The 20892-nt window shown below is 45.8% G+C and overlaps 1 protein-coding gene across 2 annotated transcripts in view; it reads right to left on the bottom strand.

The window, feature by feature from the left end:
• Positions 1–20892, bottom strand: part of Stxbp1 (syntaxin binding protein 1) — a 74392-nt gene that overhangs the window by 3100 nt on the left and 50400 nt on the right. Inside the window, exons 8-19 of one of the 2 annotated variants that reach the window (XM_042681198.1) lie at positions 19487–19571; positions 18537–18667; positions 16928–17035; positions 15604–15664; positions 14494–14559; positions 12900–12980; positions 10768–10906; positions 10036–10145; positions 7225–7326; positions 5562–5647; positions 3468–3622; positions 1709–1835 (exon numbers count right to left, since the gene is read on the bottom strand). In XM_042681198.1, coding sequence (XP_042537132.1) covers positions 1726–1835; positions 3468–3622; positions 5562–5647; positions 7225–7326; positions 10036–10145; positions 10768–10906; positions 12900–12980; positions 14494–14559; positions 15604–15664; positions 16928–17035; positions 18537–18667; positions 19487–19571 — 1234 coding nt within the window. In that variant the 3' untranslated portion in view covers positions 1709–1725. Of the gene's footprint in view, positions 1–1708; positions 1836–3467; positions 3623–5561; positions 5648–7224; positions 7327–10035; positions 10146–10767; positions 10907–12899; positions 12981–14493; positions 14560–15603; positions 15665–16927; positions 17036–18536; positions 18668–19486; positions 19572–20892 lie in introns of those variants that run through there. The other variant, XM_042681197.1, reaches the window with a different exon arrangement.

Raw genomic sequence — 20892 nt, 5'->3', positions numbered from 1 at the left:
TTCTCATGTGTAAATTCAAGATTTGAGGAAGGCCAGAAAGGTGTTAGGAAACCCAGGCTCTAGAATTTTCTTATCTGACCACTGACCCATCTGGTCATTTATCTAGTCAACTGTTCTGTCCATTTTAACAGAATAATTCTAGGATAGGACCTTGGAAACAACCAGTGAAGCCTCTATGAATCTAAGTAACAGGAATATTACTTGGTCCTATAAAAGGGAACAGATTGGCTGCTATTAATCCAAGTCATCTGAAAGCTAATTATTGGTTGCTGGTGTTCAAACTCTATGCCTTACTGCTTCTTACTTAAACTACAGAATCCAAACTTCTCAGCAAATTACTCTAGAAGCCAGGCGTGTACAATCATTGTTGACTCATTTTCTTGCTGTTCCAATGGCAGCTGAGACCTTCTCAGCTGACTGACCGTGAAACAGAGGAGAACATGCTGCAAAGAAATAGCTTGTTTAGAAGCAGGGAACCCCAGAACCAGTGCTCACAGGAGCCCTGGGGCTGTGGGGCTCTGATTCTTTCAGACACTGTAGATGGTCTGTTGTCTGTCACTGAAGTATTGACCTAATATTAAAGACATTTTAAAATACATCCTGTAGCAATGCTGTCTACCTGCCTACCAGTGGCACACAGAAACATGTCTCTGGTTAACACACTATCAAGGTGCTTCTAGAAAATTTGGGCATTTTTTTTCCCTTAGAAAATTAGAGCTTGAAAACAGAAAAGAAAAGAAAAGAAAATTAGGGCTTCATCCTACCACTTATGAAGTGCAGTTCCCACCGCCTGGGAAGGCAGGAAAGGGAGAGGAAGGAACGAGGACAATATAGAATCAAACAGAAAAGGTGCTGCCAGGTAACAAGCTTGGTAGAAGAGAGAAGACAGAACTCTTTACACTATACAAATATCCAGAACAATGTCTCCTGAAGGGCTCCAGACCGTATATCCAGAGGCTTCAGCGGGAGAAGAGGTGACTAGCCACGGGGGGATAAACTAAAAGCAGCTCTGAGAGAAGTGACCTGTGCGTGCTGTTTTCTGCAGAGGAGCATGTGAGGAAAGCTCTTCCCACTGAAGAAGTGCAGTCATCAAGTCCTGGGGCGACACAGGGCTTGAGACCAATCACCCCTTGAATTGGTTCCCTAAAGGGCCTGTCCTAGGAAAAGGTACTCATTGGTGGGTCTTCCACTGACCTACAGTCTACTGGGAGCTCTCACCATCAGGTACCTGTCGCCATTCCCCTCCCCCCCTTCTTCCCGTCTTCTCTGAGTGTTCTCTTCTCTGGCCTCACTCTCAAACTTCCAAACCACATTACTGCCAGGAGGCTATACGTTTCCTGTGGTGCCCACAAGTTAACCCCTGGGATAGCAGGCTGGGAAACCATGCCTCAGGTACGCCTTAGTTCCAGCTCCCTCTTTAAGGGTTGCCTACACGGCTACATCAACTTTGGTTTAAACCAAGAGGCCCGCAGCTGTCTGCTGAGCGGTGTCACCCAAGGCACGAGGGACCCGGCAGGTCGGAGCCCAGGGTGTGACGGCAGCACTGGACACATTTTCAATCGGTGTTAAGAACTGCAAGCATTTTCTTGTTAAAAGAAAATTAAAGAAATAATAAACTAAAAAGGGAAAAGTAAAGAAAGAGTGACGGAATAATCAAAGAAAACCCTTCAGAGTAGAAGAGTTTCTTTTCTGTAATAAGCTGCTTTTACTTTGTTTCTTTGGCTCTCACTCCATTGTTGGAGCCTGATCCTCAAAAGATACCCTAGAGGACTCCCTGAAGTCGGGGTGTCTCAGGTCCATGAGAAATTTGGTGGGAGTAAGAATATGAGTAGAACCTGTGGGAGAACAGAGGCCAGCTGACTGCTTGAACAAAGGTACGTTACAGGAGCATGCCAACTTAGGCCTACAGTTTACGCAGCCAATGAGGCATGAAAAAAGCAAGACACGCACACGCGCACATGCGCACACGCACACACAGGCAGCAAGGGGCTGGCATGCATAAAGCAGGTGAGGCCACACAGCTGACAGCAACTGTCTAAGTGGTCAGACCCCTCTCCATGAACCCACACAGGTGACTTTCTATCCCTAGATTCCCACCTCCCCCTAAGGAACTTTGGGCAGGTCGAAAGCAGAAGAGGAAGGTTCACACCCAAAGCCTGGCTAAGATGACTTCTGTGTGGGAAAGTGGTGTGTGAGCTCAGATTTATCAATACATTCATGCAACATATATGCAAGCAGGGAACAGAGAGCTCTATTATGGGGCCTCTACCACAGAAAAGGAAAAACAATTCCTGGGAGAACTGGTGACCAGACCAGGGAAGCCTGCAGAGTGGGGGAGGGGCACAATCTTCCTTCTGGCCCACAGCCTCAGGACCATCTAGGTGGACTGGCCTAAAGAGCCTACTCACTTGCAGGCAGTGTGACTTGGTCACCCCAAACTGGATGACTTGTTATCAGGATAATGACTGTGCCTGGGATTATGACTGATGTAGGGGGTCAGGACGCCTTCCCAGCTGGGGCAGCTCAGGCCTGGCCTCTCTGCAGCAGTTCACACGTAAATGGCCCGTGCGGCCACCTGTAAGCCCTAGGAGTGTAAATCCCCATCAGGTGCACACTCCTTCCAAAGGGGGATCGGAATACTTGGTCTCCACGCTTGCTCAGCTTGAATGTGTCCTATTAAGGGCGACTGGCCAGGGCAGTAGATATGACAGTCTCCTGCAACTTAGTGTCAAGAGGGACCCCTGGGCAGGGGCCACTTCACTTTGTTAAGGACTTGCAGGATAAAAGGAGAGCATCTGGAAAGAGCAAGATGTCTCAGCCCTGGAGGTGAGAAGTACACGTGTCTCCTGCTGTGTTACGACAGCTCCAAGAGTTACTTCCTCTCTTTTGGAAACTGACAGGAAGCATCAAAAAGGACAGGGAGACTAGAAGCAGCAGGAGCCCGTTAGGGGACTTAACGGGGACTAGCAGTCAGGCCAGGAGGCTCCAGACAGTATCTGCTCACTTGCTGTCAATACAACCTCAACTGAGGGGTGGAGGAAGGAGGGTAATGGTTTTCCTCCCACCCACAGTCCAATGTTAGGAACCTGACACTCATCAGGTCTGGGTGAAGGCTGTAAGTGGGCGTTCTACACTGTTCTGGTAGGAAAGAAATGGGAGCCTGAGTACTCCAGCCACTTTCTGTGGCCCCGCATAGCAGTGGCAGTACTGAGCCTTGAGGCTGAGTCTGTTGGATCGTATGACCAGGTACTCAATGCCTCATGATGCTGCCTTTCAGTGAAAGACACAGTAGGGCAGACATGAGGAAGAAACCCCTGACCCCTTAAGTTTCTGCCACACAAATAGTTACCTAAGACTATGTTTTGCTGGGGTGATGAGGAGCTAGGACAGAACGCGACACCAAAGCATGGGATGGATTAACAGTGCGAAGAGGCAGCCTGTGTCTCTAGCCTGCATGCCCTACTTACCTATCAGCACTTCCCACTTGCCATTGGCCTGAGTCACCTCGTAAGCACAGCGCATCTCATTCAGGCTCACGCCCCCAAGGATGAAAATAATGAGGCGGGGGCCACTGCGGTACTCTCCTGGGGCCTTATTCTTATGCCAGTGCCCATAGCGGGCGCTGAGTGGAAAGAAGAAGAGAGAGAGAGATTAGTTGTGTTTCCACTTAAAAAATTATTCAGTGCTTCATCCCTCCATGTCTCTCGTTACACATTTGTTCTGTACAGTTGTGGCCCAAATAGAGTGGGTGCTTGGTAAGGGTTGGCTGAATTGTGATGAAATTTCAACGCTGTTTGGCTTCACCAGAAGAGTGACTCTGAGGGAGCTGGGAAGGTGGCTCAGTGGTAGAGGGCTTGCCTTGCATGCATTAGGCCCTGGGTTCGATTCCTAAGCACCACATAAGCAGAAAAAGCCGGAAGTGGGCGCTGTGGTTGAGGGACAGTGCCCAGGCCCAGAGTTCAGGCCCCACAACCGACCAAAAAAAAAAAAAAAAAAACTCTGAGCAACTCTGCTGGAATCTTTTTCACTCTCTCACAAACATGTAGATAGACTCAGTTCTAGTGTTGTATGTGTGAGGATCAGCATGGTACTGATTAGCCAGGTCGCCCATGTCCCTAAGCTTGTATGGGACCTAGTAGCACCGAATCAGAGGTATGTCTCAGGCCAGCACGCTGAGCCCTGAGCAGTTACCATGCAGGTATGCGGGTTTCCTGGGCAGGCCAGGTCCCCCACCCCCATTTCCCCAGGGAGAGATGGCCTTGAGAAACGGGTCTGAGCTGCTCTGATGCAGAAGAGCTGTGTACCATGGGGACAAGTACAGGGCATGGAGTCCTGTCCAGGTGTCACTGGGCAGGCACTTCCTGAAGGTGTGGAGAGTCATGTCTCCCCCTAGAGGGACTTGGCTTCCTTAGGAGGAATTTGATTCAGATATAGGGGGCAACAAGTTGTTTCCAGGTTAAAAAAAAAATGGGTGGGTGGGAAATGAATGGAAGGAAGAAGCCTCTTCTGGACACTGAGGTGTTCTGTCCTTCCCCCTGACTTATGACAGCATTAGTCATGTTCCAATCCAGAAGGCATGCAACAGGCACTGTCAGGGCCACTGGAGGCTCGACAGTCTGTTCCCTGTGCAGCCACTGGGTGTCCCTCCATCCTCGGCCAGTCTGGCTGTGCAGTGAACATTTTAGCTTTCACTGCCTCTGCTATTAGAGGGGTGCCAATGCCATACGTGCTACCCTTTGCTTCTGGCCTAGGTCCAGGAAAAGATGAAAAACAAAGACAAAGCCACAGCCACCAGTGCCAGAAGCTATCCTCTCTAGAGCCACCAAATCTGCTCTCCCCAGCTCGCATACTCTGCTTGATTATTCTCAGGAGCCACTGTCTGGATCCGCCACATTTTGTTTATGAATTTGTCAGTTGGTAGACATCTGGGCAGTTTCCACACTTGGGTTACTATGAATAGAGCTGCTATGACTCGAGTGTACTGCAATTTCTAAGCAGGGTGATCAGGGAAGATTAGGAAGGTGATACTTGATTAAAGAACTAACAGAAGCCGGGCGCTGGTGGCTCACGCCTGTAATCCTAGCTACTCAGGAGGCTGAGATCTGAGGATCGCGGTTCAAAGCCAGCCCGGGCAGGAAAGACCGTGAGACTCCTATCTCCAATAAACCACCAGAAAACCGGAAGTGGCGCTGTAGCTCAAGTGGTAGAGCGCTCGCCTTGAGCTGAAGAGCTGAGGGACAGCGCCCAGGCCCAGAGTTCAAGCCCCACGACCGACAAAAAAAAAAAAAAAAAAAAGAACTAACAGAAGATAGACATGCAAGTATATTTGACTAGATGATGTCAGGCAAAGGGAGAAGTAATGGCAAAGGTCCTCATAGTAGCCTTGTTTTGTTCAAGGTCGACCAAGGAGGCTGAGGGGGAGTGAGGGAAGGGAGGACAGAGGAGTCAGTGAGGAGTGGGAAGCCAGGGAGAGCTCCTGGCTCACATTCTCTCACATCAGGACCACCATGAGCTGACATCCAACCAGACACCCACCCTCTGACCTCCCCATGTCTACACACCTGACAGCAGTGGTACTGAAGGAAGCAGAGGAGCGGGTAGAGATATATGGATAATGCTTGGTATCCAGTTTGTCCTCAATAGTGTCCTAGAGAGAAGAAAGTCTGATCAGGTTACCATTGTTATCAAATGGTGATGGGAACAAAAGCAAGAAAAAAAGCAAGTCAGGTATCAAAACCTCAGCCAGGTCTACAACAATGCCTATGCCTGCTGCCACTACCGCGAGACCTACTCCAGGCCCAGCACTGGCTACGCGCTCTGCAACTGTCTCAGCCAGTAAGTCTACTCTCTGCGTAAACAATAAAAAGCATTTGTTTTCTTTGCTTTTCTTCAAATTTATTCTTTTTAATAATCTGCTTGAGGTTGAGCATCTGCATTCTGTTCACTAAATTCCTGATATTTGCTGTCAGCCTGGTGCAAATGGCCCAGAGGCAAGGCCTTTCCAGTTTGTCAAGGGGCTAATTATCTGGTGGGTGGGTTCCAGCCATGTAATTCCTACTGCCTGGAGACCCACCCTCTGTCTAACAGTCCCCTCTTTCGGGGCTAGAAAGGAGAGGGAGGAAAAGGGGGCAGGGAACAAGTAGGTGATGCACAAAGGGTGGCTTTATCTGCACCACCAAGCAAAGGCATATAATTGGTGTCTGAATGGTTCATGTCCACCCATCCTTTTGGTTCTGTGGATTTTAAAAATAGAAAGCTGACTCACTGTATGTAGTTAACACACACTTACTTTAATGCACAGTTCAGTTAGGAACACCTGGGCTGCTAAGAGCTAACTCAAGGAGCCTAGGCAAGTCCCTTCAGGTTCTGGACCCCAGTTTTGGGCCCCCATCAAGTACAGAAGATGAGAAGGCTGTCTTTGAGTCCTGCTCCAAAGATTCAGTGCTGTAGGACCTAAGTAGGGTTGCTACAGGGAGGGAAGGCAGTGATACCACAGGGCTGTAATGACACCCATACCCTCACTTCCCTTCTAGACAGACATGGAGTATCTGCTGTGCATGAGCTGTGTCAAGGGCATGGCAAAGGTGACAGGCTCAATGTGAAAGATGACTTATAAGTCCCAGTAGATTCAAGAGACCTCTGTGGCACTGGGCACTCAGACAGGGGCGAGGTAGGGGGGGCAGGCAAAGGATGGATGGCCCAGTAAAGACTTTGAAGGAAATTAGGATTCAAAATTTAGAAAGGAAAGGAGAGTACGTTCCAGGAAAAGGATCAGTTTGAACCACATAATTGCACAGGTCTTGCTGCTGGTATAACAAAGGTTGAGGGGAGGGAAGGAGAGTGAGAAGAGGAAGGGCAAGGCAGGCTGCAGCCATCTTCTGAGTCCCACCTGCTGAGGTGTGGTGTGTAGCTTGCGCCTATCTCCCCCAGGGATATGCTTATGTTCCTCATCTGACCTTTGAGATGCTTCAGGTCTGGCTCCTTTGGTTACCTTGCTGAGGGGCCTCTAGAGCACAGTATTATATCTTGACACTGGAACGGACAAATGGCTCTGGGGGACCTACAGCTGGCAGTGTGGTGGTTCAAGAATTCTCAGAACAGGTGTGGGTTGCTTATGGTCACAGGATGTTACTAAAACCACAGGGCGTCACTGCTAGAGGTACTAGGGCATCTAGTGAAGAGCACTGGGCCCTGACTCTCCCTCCCCGTTCCTCTGTCACTGACCTCCATGATGTCCTTAATAATTGGGGTCCATCGTGAGAGCTGGTAGGTCTGCTCACTGATGCGCTCCTTCCGTTCTGGCTTGCTCCTGCGGCGCAGAGTGGACTAAATGAAAGCACACACAAGGTCAGACTACTGACTCAGGGGCCACCTAGGCTTCCATGACGTCTGTTGGTCTCTGGAAACTAAGTGAAGACTCCTTCAGTCTGCATTAGTAAACAACAGTAAGAGGTGGGGAGAGTTTCCCTGTAATAGTCCAATTGTGTCCCTTTTATTTAAGACACCTGGAGCAAATGTCATTTTTTTTCTGATTTAAAGTTGGAAAATCTGTTCCATTTTACAGATTTTTTTTTTTTTTTTTTTTTTTTGGGTCCGGTCGTGGGGCCTGAACTCTGGGCCTGGGCGCTGTCCCTCAGCTCTTCAGCTCAAGGCTAGCGCTCTACCACTTGAGCCACAGCGCCACTTCCGGCTTTTTTTCTTTTTGCTTATGTCGTGCTGAGGAATCGAACCCAGGGCCTCATGCACGCAAGGCAAGCGCTCTACCACTGAGCCACCTTCCCAGCTACAGATTTATTTTTTACATCTGAAGACTCCTAACAAGATTTTTACATCTGAAGACCTCAAACAATATTCCCATTATTGAATATTCTTTTTTTTTTGATCATGTGGTTTAAACTTAGAGTCTGAGCACTGTCCCTGAGCTTTTTCGCTCCAGGCTAGTGCTCTATAACTTTGAGCTACAGCACCACTTCTAGTTTTCTGGTGGTTAATTGGAGATAACAGTCTCATAGGCTTTCCTGCCTGGGATGGTATTCAACTGTGATCCTCAAATCTTAGCCTCCTGAGTAGCTAGGATTATATGTGTGAGACACTTATACTCTTTTCTTTCTTTCTTTCTCTCTCTCTCTCTCTCTCTTTCCTTTGCCAGTCGTGGTGCCTGAACTCTGGTCCTGGGTATTGTCCCTGAGCTCTTCTGCTCAAGGCTAGCGCTCTACCACTTGAGTCACAGTGCCACTTCCAGCTTTTTCTGCTTATGTGGTGCTGAGGAATCGAACCCAGGGCTTAGGCAAGCACTCTACCACTGAGCCACCTTCCCAGCCCCCTATTACTGAATATTCTATACACTCCTTTTTTTAGCCAGTTCTGGGGCTTGAACTTTGGGCCTGAAAACTTTCTGAGCTTCTTTTCCTCAAGGCTAGCACTCTACCACTTGAGCCACAGTGCCATTTCAGTTTTTTTGTAATTTATTGGCGAAAAGAGTCTCAGGGGGAGGGGGGGAGGGAAAGAGGGAGAAAAACGAGGGAAAGGGTAACAAGTTAGACAAGAAATGTAATCACTACCTTAGTTATGTAACTGCAATCCCTCTGTACATCACCTTAACAATAAAATTAAAAAAAAATTAAAAGTCTCACAGACTTTCCTGCCCCAGCTGGCTTTGAACCGTGATTCTCAAATATCAGCTTCCTGAGTAGCTACAATTACAGATGTGAGCAAGCAGTGTCAAGCTCTATATACTCCTTTAGAAATTTTTTTAGTAGGGATGGGAGAGAAAAACTGGGAGAGAGAGCGGGAAGGAGTGACACTGTCCAAAACGAAGTGTACTCATTACCTGACTAATGAAACAGTAATTCTTCTGTACAACACCTTAATAATAATAGAATTTAAAGAAATTGTTCCTTCTTTCACTTAGCAAATGCAATTTTTAAAGTCAAGAAAAGTAGCAAATGTGATGCACATATATAAGTGCCATCTTAAAAAATCTAGGTAGCTGGGGCTGGGAAGGTGGTTCAGTGGTAGAGCGCTTTCCTTGCATGCATGAGGCCCTGGGTTCAATTCCCTAGCACCACATAAGCAGGGGAAAAAAAAGCCAGAAGTGGCGCTGTGGCTCAAGTGATAGAGCGCTAGCCTTGAGCTGAAGAGCTGAGAGACAGTGCCCAGGCCCAGAGTTCAGGCCCATGACCAGACCGCTCCCCCCCTAAAAAAAAAATCTAGGTAGCTGTACTGGGGCTAGTAGTTCAAGTGGTAGAGCAAGTATGAGGCACTAAATTCAATTCCAAGTAACGAAAGTAAAACAAAATAAAGGCAGGTAGTTAAAAAAGAATTTGCTGTCTATCATAGGAGAAAATATGACTTAGTTTTAAATGTTTTATTTCAACAGCATAATACTGAATGGATCATCTTCATTATTTTGATCCTTTGTGAGCAAAGGTCTAAAATCATCGGATTCCTGCCAGCTACTTGTGCTTGGTTGGTGGCAATGGAACAAAGTCTCTCTTTTAACACCAGCCATCTGAACTCAAGCTTTGTTAGTACTGGCTCTATGGAGTGACTGCCTGTAGATCAAGAGCATACACTGAGGCTCTTATAAGTGGGATTCAAGACAGCATATTCTAACAGGATCCTCAAGAATGTCTGTCTAGTTTCCCTCAGAGTACACTACATGACTCTAAGCCTTCTAGATATCTTGAGTTGGTTCTCAAATCAACTCAAGAGCTCAAAACATAGAGGTGACAAACAGCTTGTGGCATCTGTGGCAGACACTGAGTCTGAGGTGTTCAAAGGTAGAGCCATAATGGCCTTGAGACACAAAAGGAATCAGAGTGACTTGTTTTTGTTTGGTTCCATTGTACTTAATGTTACTCAGCATGTGCAATTAATGCTAGTCTTTGACATTTGTATCTTTTTCTCCTTCATCTCTTTTGATGTTGAGCATGGTACACAGTTGTATCATAAGATGCTGTCAATCAGTGAGCATTGAATACATACAACATGTCAGCTGCCTGCCCCTTCTTCCCACTGAAAGCTGGCACTTACGTCTGTGACGATGGGCACACCCAGGTGAGCCATGTTGGTGATGATCTCACTATCCTCTGGAGGGATCTGGGCATGCTGGATCAGTTTGTTCAGGTTCTCCTCAGTGATGCCTGAGAGACAGGAGAGCTGGTCATCACATCAAACCTTCTCATCTCCACTCTTAGAAGCAGAGCTGACCACTTTCCTTTCCCTCCTCAGGACTGGCAGACATCAACCTATCTACCCCATCAGCTTGACTCTCTGATGAGAGCAAAAACATTACTGCAGTCCCACTTGAATTGCTCTGTCCAGAGTGATGGCCATTGGCAATTGCCTCACAGTCTCTGTTTACATCATCCTGGCTTCTCAGCAGTCTCTACCCACCCCACCCCACACCAAAGTCAAACTGGACAAGAGTCTTATTAAGTACCTTTTGCACCTTTAGAGGCATCTTTACATCTAAGAGGCTGAGCTCTAATAAACTGGCCATAAAGGCAGTCAGCCCTCCTTTCTCCCAGCTCTGGCCTCCTCTATGTCACCCATGCTCCTTATTAACTCAGAATTCCATGTCATTCATGCTCCTTATAGAATTCCTAGGGAATGCTCAACCTCTGGTTGCAACTGACTTGAATACATTGCACGTCCCCAAATATAAGGAGCCTCTGGAATCTTCCTTCTTCCCCTTTCCACGTCTTTTAATCCAGTTTTCTCTCATGGCTTATACCCTCCTCCTCTATTGTCCTCCCTTCTTACCATTCTTCAGAAAGATATAGAGAAGGATGATGCGGATTTTGTCATACGTGCTGACATTTGCATCCAGCAGGATGGGGACGATGGCTCTCATGGGGTCTTTGATCTTCTCCCCCTCGGCGTCTGTGCCCATTGCCAGATCCTGTAGAAAACACACCCAGCTGTCCCTAATTCTGTAACAATTTGAACAGATGGTATCTCTTAGAAATTCACAACCTATAAATGCCTGGCTTTGTGGCATGGTTGGGGTAGGCTGTGAACAAGTCTTCTTGCACGTGCTGTAGTTAGCATTAGTGTCCCCAGCACTGCTTTGCATGAAAGCCCCTGAGTTCCTTTTCTAAAACCAGCAACTGTGGTGTTCCCTGCAGGCAAATGTCAGGGTTCCTGCGTCTATGAGGTGCCAGGCCCTGCAGAAGGGTCAGGCTGAAGGGCATGTGAAGGCTTTGATGTCATGAAGTGTCGCTGCGAGGCTGGATTCTTTCCACTCTGCTTCTCCTGGCATTGGAAGGACACACTTTTTGAGTAGGATTTTTAACCTCTGTTTCAATCAGAATTTTTCAAAGGAATGGGGGGGTGTTGTAATCCCAAACCTGCAGATCTAAACCTAGGGGATGGAGAGAAGAAAAAGGATAACAAAAGAACCAGAGATAAAAAGACTTAAGTGAGCATAACTCATAGCCCACAGGACTGTCAGGTAACACTCAGACCCAGGGAGTGGTGCATTGTTCTCAGTGAACCAAGAGTTATCTGCTCCACTACTGAGTGACCCACAGTTGCAGCTGGGTTTCTTGCAGGCTCCCCTTTTCCTCTCAAAATTCTGTGAGTTCATACAAATGATTATTTTGTATCCAGGGTCTCTTTTCAGGCAGGGGCTAAGGAAGGCTAGACCCCTTTCCTATGTCTTCTCACCAGCCTCATTAGGTGTTTGCTTCGCATGACCGACTTTAGGACTTTCTCTAAGCCTAGTGAAATGTAACTAGTTCCTCAATACTTTTGGGTGTTTGCTTCGCATGACCGACTTTAGGACTTTCTCTAAGCCTAGTGAAATATAACTAGTTCCCCAATACTTTTGAGCACTTAGGAAAAAATTTAAGCTTCCAAAGATGAATCAGAAACTACATTTTTACTGGTAACCTGCCTGCTAGTCAAACTCTTGGAAAGAGTACATGTGTTTTCTGAGATTCCCCCAAGAAATGGACTTTTAAGAGGGCAGCACCACAGGACATGGCTTGCAAACCTAAGCTGGGCCTGTTACAACAGGCCAGATAATTCATATCTTGCTTTCACCCTGAGAACCTGAGCTGGCATTTTTCTATTAAAATAAAAGACCTTCTGCTGAGGCTTCAGAATCTTTATAAATGTTTTTTCTCTTCAATGACATATAGGGCCTGGCGGTATATTGCATGAGGCCCTGAGTTCAATCCCCAGTATCTCTCTCTCTCTCTCTCTCTCTCTCTCTGTCTCTGTCTCTGTCTCTGTCTCTCTCTCTCTCTCTCTCACACACACACACACACACACACACACACACACAGGGTTAACACACAATATAGAGACACTGTCACAGAGACTGGAGGGCCAAGTGAGATTCCACACAATACACTCGAAAAACATGTCAGTTCTGTGGTTTTACTTTTGCAAATGTGGAAAACGAAGCAGAAAGAAACCAGCACATACACCAGAGAGAGAAACAGAACTCCAATCTCTGCTTCTCAGTGCCAAGCCTAATTCTGATCAGTAAGGTTTTGGGACAACTCCTGGTCTGCAGCTGCACTGCCCTCCCTAAGGCTCAGGATTTCCACACTTTGTCAGGCCGTAGCAGGAGATAAACACATTCACAACAAAATCCAGCCAGCTCTGTACATGTAAGTAAGGCTCAGGACATTCCAAGTAAAAACAGAGCCTCTGAAAAGAGCCAGCATGCAAAATCCAAATGGCACAGCACTCCAGACCGACCTTGTCCCTACCATTCAGAGTGGAACCACATAGCGGAGACAAGACGTGAGATCAGAGGCTCTCCCATATCTATTTCCTATGATTCTGCAGGAGGATGTTCAAGGTCAGATATTAAAATTCAGCTGAGTAAGTGAACACTACAGAGCACCTGCCATGCAGAAAAGGAAGGAAAAAAATCCTACCTGTTCCACCCGGCAGAGTTTATCCACAGTGCCTTGGTAATGCTTCATACAGTCTTCAGCAAGGTGCAGGTGAGTTGAATACTAGGAAATGCATTGCAGAATCGGTGACCAAGAAATTAGTGATGTATGCAACATCTACTGAGTACCTCCTATGTCACAAACACTGCGCTGGCTGCTAATAATTATTTAGCCTCACAAAGGAGATAAAGTATGTACAATTAGTATTCCAACATCATAGGCAGTAAATGTTACATCCAAGGAGAGGAAGGATAGATTCTCAAGAGATGAAAGGGAAAATTCTTCAGAAAGGGTAGGCATGATGGTTTTATAACACATCCACTGACTCTCTAATACATGGCGCTTCAGGAGGGGAGCTTAATTCCCATGTCCTTGAGTATGGGCTGGATCCAGTGCCTTGCTTCAAACAAACACTGGACAGGAAGTAATGATGTATGACTTTCAAGATCAGGATACAGAAGGTCTTACATCCTCCTGGCCAGCTCTCAACCCATCTGGGGGATGCTAATGGTGATGTTAGGCAAGTACAGGCCTATGTGCTGAACAACTGAGTCCTCCCACCTACAGCAGGGGAGGAGGAAGAATAAAGGATGCGAAAGAGCAGGGATGTGGTGGTTTATGCCTATAATCCTAGCTACTCAGGAGGCAGAGATCTGAGGACTGTGGTTTGATGCCAGCCCAGGCAGAAAAGTCTCTGTGAGACTCTTTTTTTTGGTTGGTCATGGGGCCTGAACTCTGGGCCTGGGCACTGTACCTCAGCTCTTCAGCTCAAGGCTAGCGCTCTACCATGTAAGCCACAGTGCCACTTCTGGCCTTTTCTGCTTATGTGGTGCTGAGGAATCGAACCCAGGGCCTCATGCATGCAAGGCAAGCAATCTACCACTGAACCACCTTCCGAGCCCTGAGACTCTTATCTCTAATTAACTACTCAAAAAATAGAAGTGGTACTGTGGCTCAAGAGGTTTTATCTATGTTGCTATTGTTTCTAATGTACTTAAAAAAATACTATGTGGGGTTTTTTTTGTTTCTTTCGTATGTTCTTCCCCATTGGTATAACCCCTGTTCTCACCGTATTTGATTCCGGTAGAATGCTAACTTTGAGCAAAAGAGTTCTGACTGACCCAAAAAAAAAAAAAAAAAAAGATGAGAAAGAGGGTGCTCTTTTAAACTTAGGGCCTGGGTGCTGTCCCTGAGTTTTTGTGCTCAAGCCTAGCACTCTACCACTTTAGCCACAGCTACATATTTGGGCAGCTTAATGAAGAGTCCCACAGACTCTTTCCTGGGCTGACTTCAAATTGAAGTTCTCAGATCTCAGCCTCCTGAGAAGCTAGTATTACAAGCATGAACCACTGGTGCTCAGCAGAGAAAAGAAAGGGAGGGTATAAGAGGAATCTCAGCCTTCTTTCCTCTCCCTTCCTTCTTCCATCCCTCTTTCTCTCTCCCTCCTTCCTCTCTATCTCTCACTCTATTTGAAAAGAAAACATAGCTGTAGATTTCAAAGAAGCAGACTAGTAGGGCTGTTTTTTTGCAGCTGTTTATATCTATGACTAACATAGATTACTTAGGGCCACCACACCTTGCTGAGCTCCTTCTGGTACTGAGGCATCTTCTTCAGCATCTGGGACAGGTCCCGCATGGTGGTCTATGAGGGAAAGGAAAGCACATGGTGTTATTCCAATGGCCTTGACTCAGTGTGGCTTTGTGAGGCTGGTGGGCACAGGACAGAAGGGCAGCCACATTAGACTTCATAAGTGCAAAACAAATCTGTTAAGCATAAGATTGTATTTTAGATTTCTAGGCATCTGGCACAAAAATTATTGATCCAAATGTCCTGGTTGTCTGCCAGATGGGGAATTAAACCCTGAAGTCTGGTAACTTTTATTCCATAAGTTTTTGGGGGCTTTTTTTGGGGGGGCCAGGGGTATCAGTCATTAAACTTGAAATTTAGGGCCTGGGTGCTATCCCTGAGTTTTTCTGCTCAAGGCTAGAGCTCTCCCACTTAAGTCACAGCTCTACTTCCAGCTTTCTTGGTAGTTAATTGGAGATAAGAATTTCATAGGCTTTCCTGCCGGGGCTGGCTTTGAACTACAATCCTCAGATCCCAGCTTCAGGAATAGCTAGGATTACAGGTATGAGTCACTGATGCCTGGCCAAGTTTTATTCCATGTTTATTGGATTAGAAACTTGTAAGAGCATGATTCTTGCCAAGAAAAAAGATGTTGCTCCACCCAAGTAGTCTTGGCAATGTCTACACTTCATCCAGCAGGAAGGCAGCTATGGGTAGTCAGGTAGAAAGGAGATTGGAGAGGGCTGGATCTTGACCAGCACAATGGTTCTGTTTACTCTCTAACTGTGTGACTCACCTAATTGAACCCATTTATCCAGGAAAATTTTACTAGACTATTACTACATACTAGGTACTATCAGGTGCTGCAGATGCTTTATGAGCTGAACAGATACACGAAAGGCAATAACCTTTTTTTAAAAAAAAAAACTAGTTTTGGTTCTGGGGGATCAAATATAATGCATACAAGCACTCTATCACTGAGATATATCCCCCTAGATATGAATCTAAGCAAGAAATCAAGACCAAGTGACATTAAGTATAAAGAAAAATATCACTCTGCTAATTCCCTAGTCCTTGCCAGAGAGAGATTATGGGCTGGTTTTCAGGGTGTGCATTTACCTTCTCTCCAGTGTTCATTCTCTTGCTAGAAGAAAAATCCTTCAGAGACCTTGTGACTTCTCTGGAAAATGGAAGGAGGCAGTTAAGTCCACAGTGGCGCCACAGGCTCTCTACAGGCCTTAGAAGTCAGGTACTAGCTTCCCTTGAGAATTTCTGTCAACTTTCTGACTGCTGAGGTATGCATTTAAAGTGATTTTCAAAGTGAAGAGACACCTTTTAAAAAAAATTAGTATGCTAAACCGTTGGCCTACAGAGTAGGGTATATTAGACAATTCAAGGGGCAAAGAGCAAAAGTATCAGAAAATCTTGTTTATTTTCAGTCATCTTTTTCAAATACATGTCTAAACATTCAAATGCAATAACTATATTTACTTTGTCTTCTCTTTCTCGCTCTCTCTCTCTCTCTCTCTTTTTAATCATGGTGCTTGCACTCAGTCCTGGCATTGTCCTTTAGCTTTTGGGAAGGCTGGTGCTATATTACTTGAACCATAGCTCTACCTCCAGGTTTTGGTTTTTGTCAGTCATGGGCTTGAACTCAGGGCCTGGGCACTGTCCATGAGCTCTTTCATTCAACGTTAGTGCTCTACCTTTGAACCAGAGCTCCACTTCCAGTTTTCTGGTGGTTAATTGGAGATAAGAGTCTCAGAGATTCCTGCCCAGGCTGACTTTGAACCGTGATCCTCAGATCTCAGCCACCTTCAGTTTTTGCTGGTTAATTGGAGGTAAGAATCTCACAAACTTTGCTGTCCAGGCTGGCTCTCAATTATGATTCTTAGATCTCAGCCTCCTGAATACTAGGATTATTGAGCAGAATGTATCTTTCTGAAAAAACAGAACTGTTAACCTCCACTTAAGGCTTACTAACAATGCTTAAATACTAGAAACATTCTGAACACTTTCAGATAGCAGTAAACTCAGTACACAAGGTCAGCTCTTGCTCAGAAACTTCAGCAAAGCTGGCAGGAAGCCGGCATACCAGCTCTGCAAAAGAAAAAGTCCAACTGCATGCAATCGTGTCTGAATCTTTCTTTTAGTGGAAGCAACAGGCTTTAAATACTTAATGTTTATAAAGCACTTTTCTAAGACAGCTACCAATATTTTCCAAGAATCTGAAAAGCTATCCTAATATACAACAGATTTACTAACTTTGTGGACTGGATTAGCTCAAGTTCAAAGTACGGAAAGGACCCATCATCCTTGGTTAGCATGTTAATGCTTTACAAATTCACAAATGCCAACAAATTCACTCCCAATTGCAGTGTGTATATCACCCACAGTTAAGAGAAGCATCCACCCTGTATAAATGTGGAGGAAATGCTCTTACTGGGACACTTCTGCAATGTGCTTGTGGCGCAGTGCGATCCACAGGTCGTCATCCTCATCCAAGAGCACCTCCTTCACCCGTGCTTCTCCAATGCCGCTGGTCTCGTACCTATAGGAAGTGGAACTTGGGTAGAGCTTTGTGCTCACAGCATTCCCCAGACCCTCTCTGGTTTGTAATGACAGCAGCTCAGTCCTCAGCTGCCAGGTGATCAAAGGAATAGCTTATAACAAGAATGATTATCTTATGTGCCAGTCAAGCCAGCATGGCAGCATGGCTGCAATTCTCTGGGCAGAGAGAGACTCAGTACTCTATTAAAAGCCAACAACTTGGAGTTTTGCTTTAATTTTTGCAGTTGGCTCATATGAACATTCCCCAAGTCACCTGGTGCAGGGCAGGAAATTGGGTTATATGTGGGTTTAGTTACTTCGAGGAGTGAGGCAAAGCTTTTATTTTTCCTTTCTGGGCAAGAGCATAGATACCATTCCCAAACGAGTGGCTTCTAAATGGCTTTCAGCAGCTAGCTGTGACAGGATCTTGGTATTTGGCTACATGTGAAATCATGAATGGCTGAAAGAAGTAAGAATCACTGGAGCCAGGAGAAGAGTTGAGAGTAGTATTTTCTGAACCTTCATTTTGAAATGACTATCTTTCTTTTTTTGGGGGGGTCTGGTCGTGGGGCCTGAACTCTGGGCCGGGGCGCTGTCCCTCAGCTCTTCAGCTCAAGGCTAGTGCTCTACCACTTGAGCTACAGTGCCACTTCCAGCTTTTTTCTTTTTGCTTATGTGGTACTGAGAAATCGAACCCAGGGCCTCATGCATGCAAGGCAAGCACTCTACCACTGAGCCACCTTCCCAGCCCCTGAAATGACCATCTTTCTGAACAAGATGACAAAGTAAATGACAAAAGAACAATGCAGTCTGACTTCCTAAAAAGAAAAAACAGGGTGACATTGTCCCTTTACCTGATGTAACTGTAACCCCTCCTTACATCACCTTTATAGTAACAATTAAAGATTTACAAAATAAAGAAGTGTGTTTAGAATCTGAATTTCTGATCATAGACACCAAGAAAAATACTTTTTATAATGAAGAAAACAATTCCACTGCACAGAAAGTTCAGTAAGAAACTTTTGTTGATATAGTTTGTTTTCATGTTATAACCTATAATTAAGGAATTTTACTTCTGAATAAGATACACCTTCATACATTCACACCCACATACAAACTATGGACATATTCAAACAGACTATGAATTTAGGTGATAGGAACGTGAGAGCTAAAGATCTTCCTCAGAAAGGGCAACAAGTTCCTACTTAGAAATACCATGTGACAGAATGGCGCTGTGGCTCAAGCGGTAGAGCACTAGCCTTGAGCTGAAGAGCACAGGGACAGCACCCAAGCCCAGAGTTCAAGCCCTACGACCGACCAAAAAAAACCCCAAAACAATAGTTAGGTTTATAAGAAATACCATGTGCCTTTGGGAAACAGAAAAGCTTACAGGCTTGTCTAAGAGATTGTATCAGTACACCTGTTTTTCTTTGTCTTAAAAGAGAAGTATTCTTGGTTGATTTACAAAGCTATGGTCACCCTAAAGTCTGTAACATACTTACTTGTAAACATCATTTTCAATGGGCAGAAGATCATAACTCATAGCCTGAAAGGTCAATTCATGAAGCACAGGGGAGCTGGGGTCAAAGCCACGATCCAGAATGAGGAGCTGGGAGCGTGCCTTGTCTGGACCCTGGAAAGAAACAGGGGAATGCTTGAAAGCCCACCTGGACAACTCTAGTTTCTCCAACTAGTGAAGTCCCTTGGTAAAAGGAACAGCAAGAAGGAACCTCTGAGGAGTCAACCAACTAAAACAACATGGGTAGTCTGTCAACTGTGTGACAAGAACACCAATAAGTCCCATGCTTCTATTTCCTAGTGAGGGCCCTTTGAACCAGATCCGAACTGTGAGTAGGGGCTGAAGTGAACTTATCTATACAGAGGAGCACCAGGTTCTGCTACAATCACAATGACCAACATCTGGTATGCCAGGACTTTTAACTTCAAAGCCAAGGCAGTGACAGAACAGCTCTGTATCTTTTTAAGGGGGAAAAGTGCCAGGAACTGGAACTCACTCTAACACTGAGCTATGCCTCCGGCCCCCAGCTCTGTATGTTGATGGTAATGGTGATTACACCAATGTATACATGTGTTAAAACTGTAGAGAATTGTGTATACACAAAGTAGACACAAAAACTAGTGAAATCTGAGTGAGGTCTGGAGATTGCACCATTGTCAATTTTCTGTCTGATACTGTACTACCATGGCATTTCCTGGATGAGGAGAGTTCTATGCTAAAACTAGGAAAGTCCTAGCGAACAGAAACAAGTTGGTCACCTTGGCTACAATAAATGTTATCTGGATCACCCTACCACCCCATGAGCTTTGAGCATTTCTCAAGTGGGCAATATTCAGGAAAAGCTATCCTCACATACATCTGGAGCAATAGACCTCTACAGGTCTATTGGACTGCCGCATAAATACTGGGGTCATGGCCCAAGACCAGACTTACCTCCCCCATTGTTGGGTCATCAGCTTTATAGGCGTCGAGCTTGTCCTGGATTAGCTGAGCCAACAAGGCATTGTCCTTGTATTCCCTGATAAAGGTAACTGAGGGTAAACGACTGGTATACACCAACCACACACAGTGCACCAAGTCCCCCCAGTAAGAATGCAGGACAGGGCAGGGAGATCAGGAGATACAGGGGTATCATCTGTATTAGGAACAAACCCAGAGGCCTGTACATCCTAGACAAGCACTATTCCATATCCCCCAGCCATTGATTAATTATGTTTTTTACAATAAGGATATATCTACAATCTTGGCATGGTAATACACCTATAATTCTTGCACTAAGGAGGCACAGTGAGCTATACAGCAAGTCTGTCTCAAAAATAAATTAATTAAATTAAATATATATATATAGAAGCAGTAAAAGTCTTTCTAAGTAACTCCAGATAAACAATCACACTTCACAGAGGGCCCTGACCCTTCCTCCTTTTCTCTTGATCAGGACACCTGAGCTGGACCCATATGATCCTCACTCTCTCCTCCATTCAAGTTCCCTTGGGTCTTGTAGAAGGTAGATGTAGCTCACCCCTTTGCTAACCTCAGCACCACAGCAGTTCAGTCCTCAGCTATATTCCTGCTCCTTAGTTAAAAATGAAGAAAGAGAGGCTGGGAAGGTGGCTCAGTGGTAGAGTGCTTGCCTTGCATGCATGAGGCCCTGGGTTTGATTCCTCATAAGCAGAAAAGGCCAGAAGTGGTGCTGTGGCTCAAGTGGTAGAGTTCTAGCCTTGAGCTGAAGAGCTGAGGGACAGCACCCAGGCCCAGAGTTCAGGCCCCACGACTGACCAAAAAAAAAAAAAGAAGAAAAGAAAAAAGCTGGATGCTGGTGGCTCACATCTCTAATCCTAGCTACTAAGGAGGCTGAGATCTGAGGATCACAGTTCAAAGCCAACCCAGGAAGGAAAGTCCGTGAGATTATTATTTTTTTTTTGGGGGGGGGGTCCAGTCGTGGGGCCTGAACTCTGGGCCGGGGCGCTGTCCCTCAGCTCTTCAGCTCAAGGCTAGCGCTCTACCACTTCAGCTACAGCACCACTTCTGGCTTTTTTTCTTTTTGCTTATGTAGTGCTAAGGAATCAAACCCAGGGCCTCATGCATGCAAGGTAAGCTCTCTACCACTGAGCCACCTTCCCAGCCCATCCATCCGTGAGATTCTTATCTCCAATTAACCACCAGAAAACTGGAAGTGGTGCTGTGGCTCAAGTGGTAGAATGCTAGCCTTGAGCTGAAGAGCTCAGGAACAGTGCCTAGGCCCAGAGTTTAAACCCTACAACCTACAAAAAAAAAACAAAAACCCACAGCTTCTGTTCTTATCTTCTAGCAGGCTTTTGATGGTGAGTGCCAACAATGAG

The sequence above is a fragment of the Dipodomys spectabilis genome, unplaced genomic scaffold (genome assembly GCF_019054845.1).
Source record: "Dipodomys spectabilis isolate Male_0828 unplaced genomic scaffold, ASM1905484v1 ptg000067l, whole genome shotgun sequence".
In the NCBI taxonomy this organism is placed as follows: domain Eukaryota; kingdom Metazoa; phylum Chordata; class Mammalia; order Rodentia; family Heteromyidae; genus Dipodomys; species Dipodomys spectabilis.
This window is presented reverse-complemented; position numbering and strand designations above follow the sequence as displayed.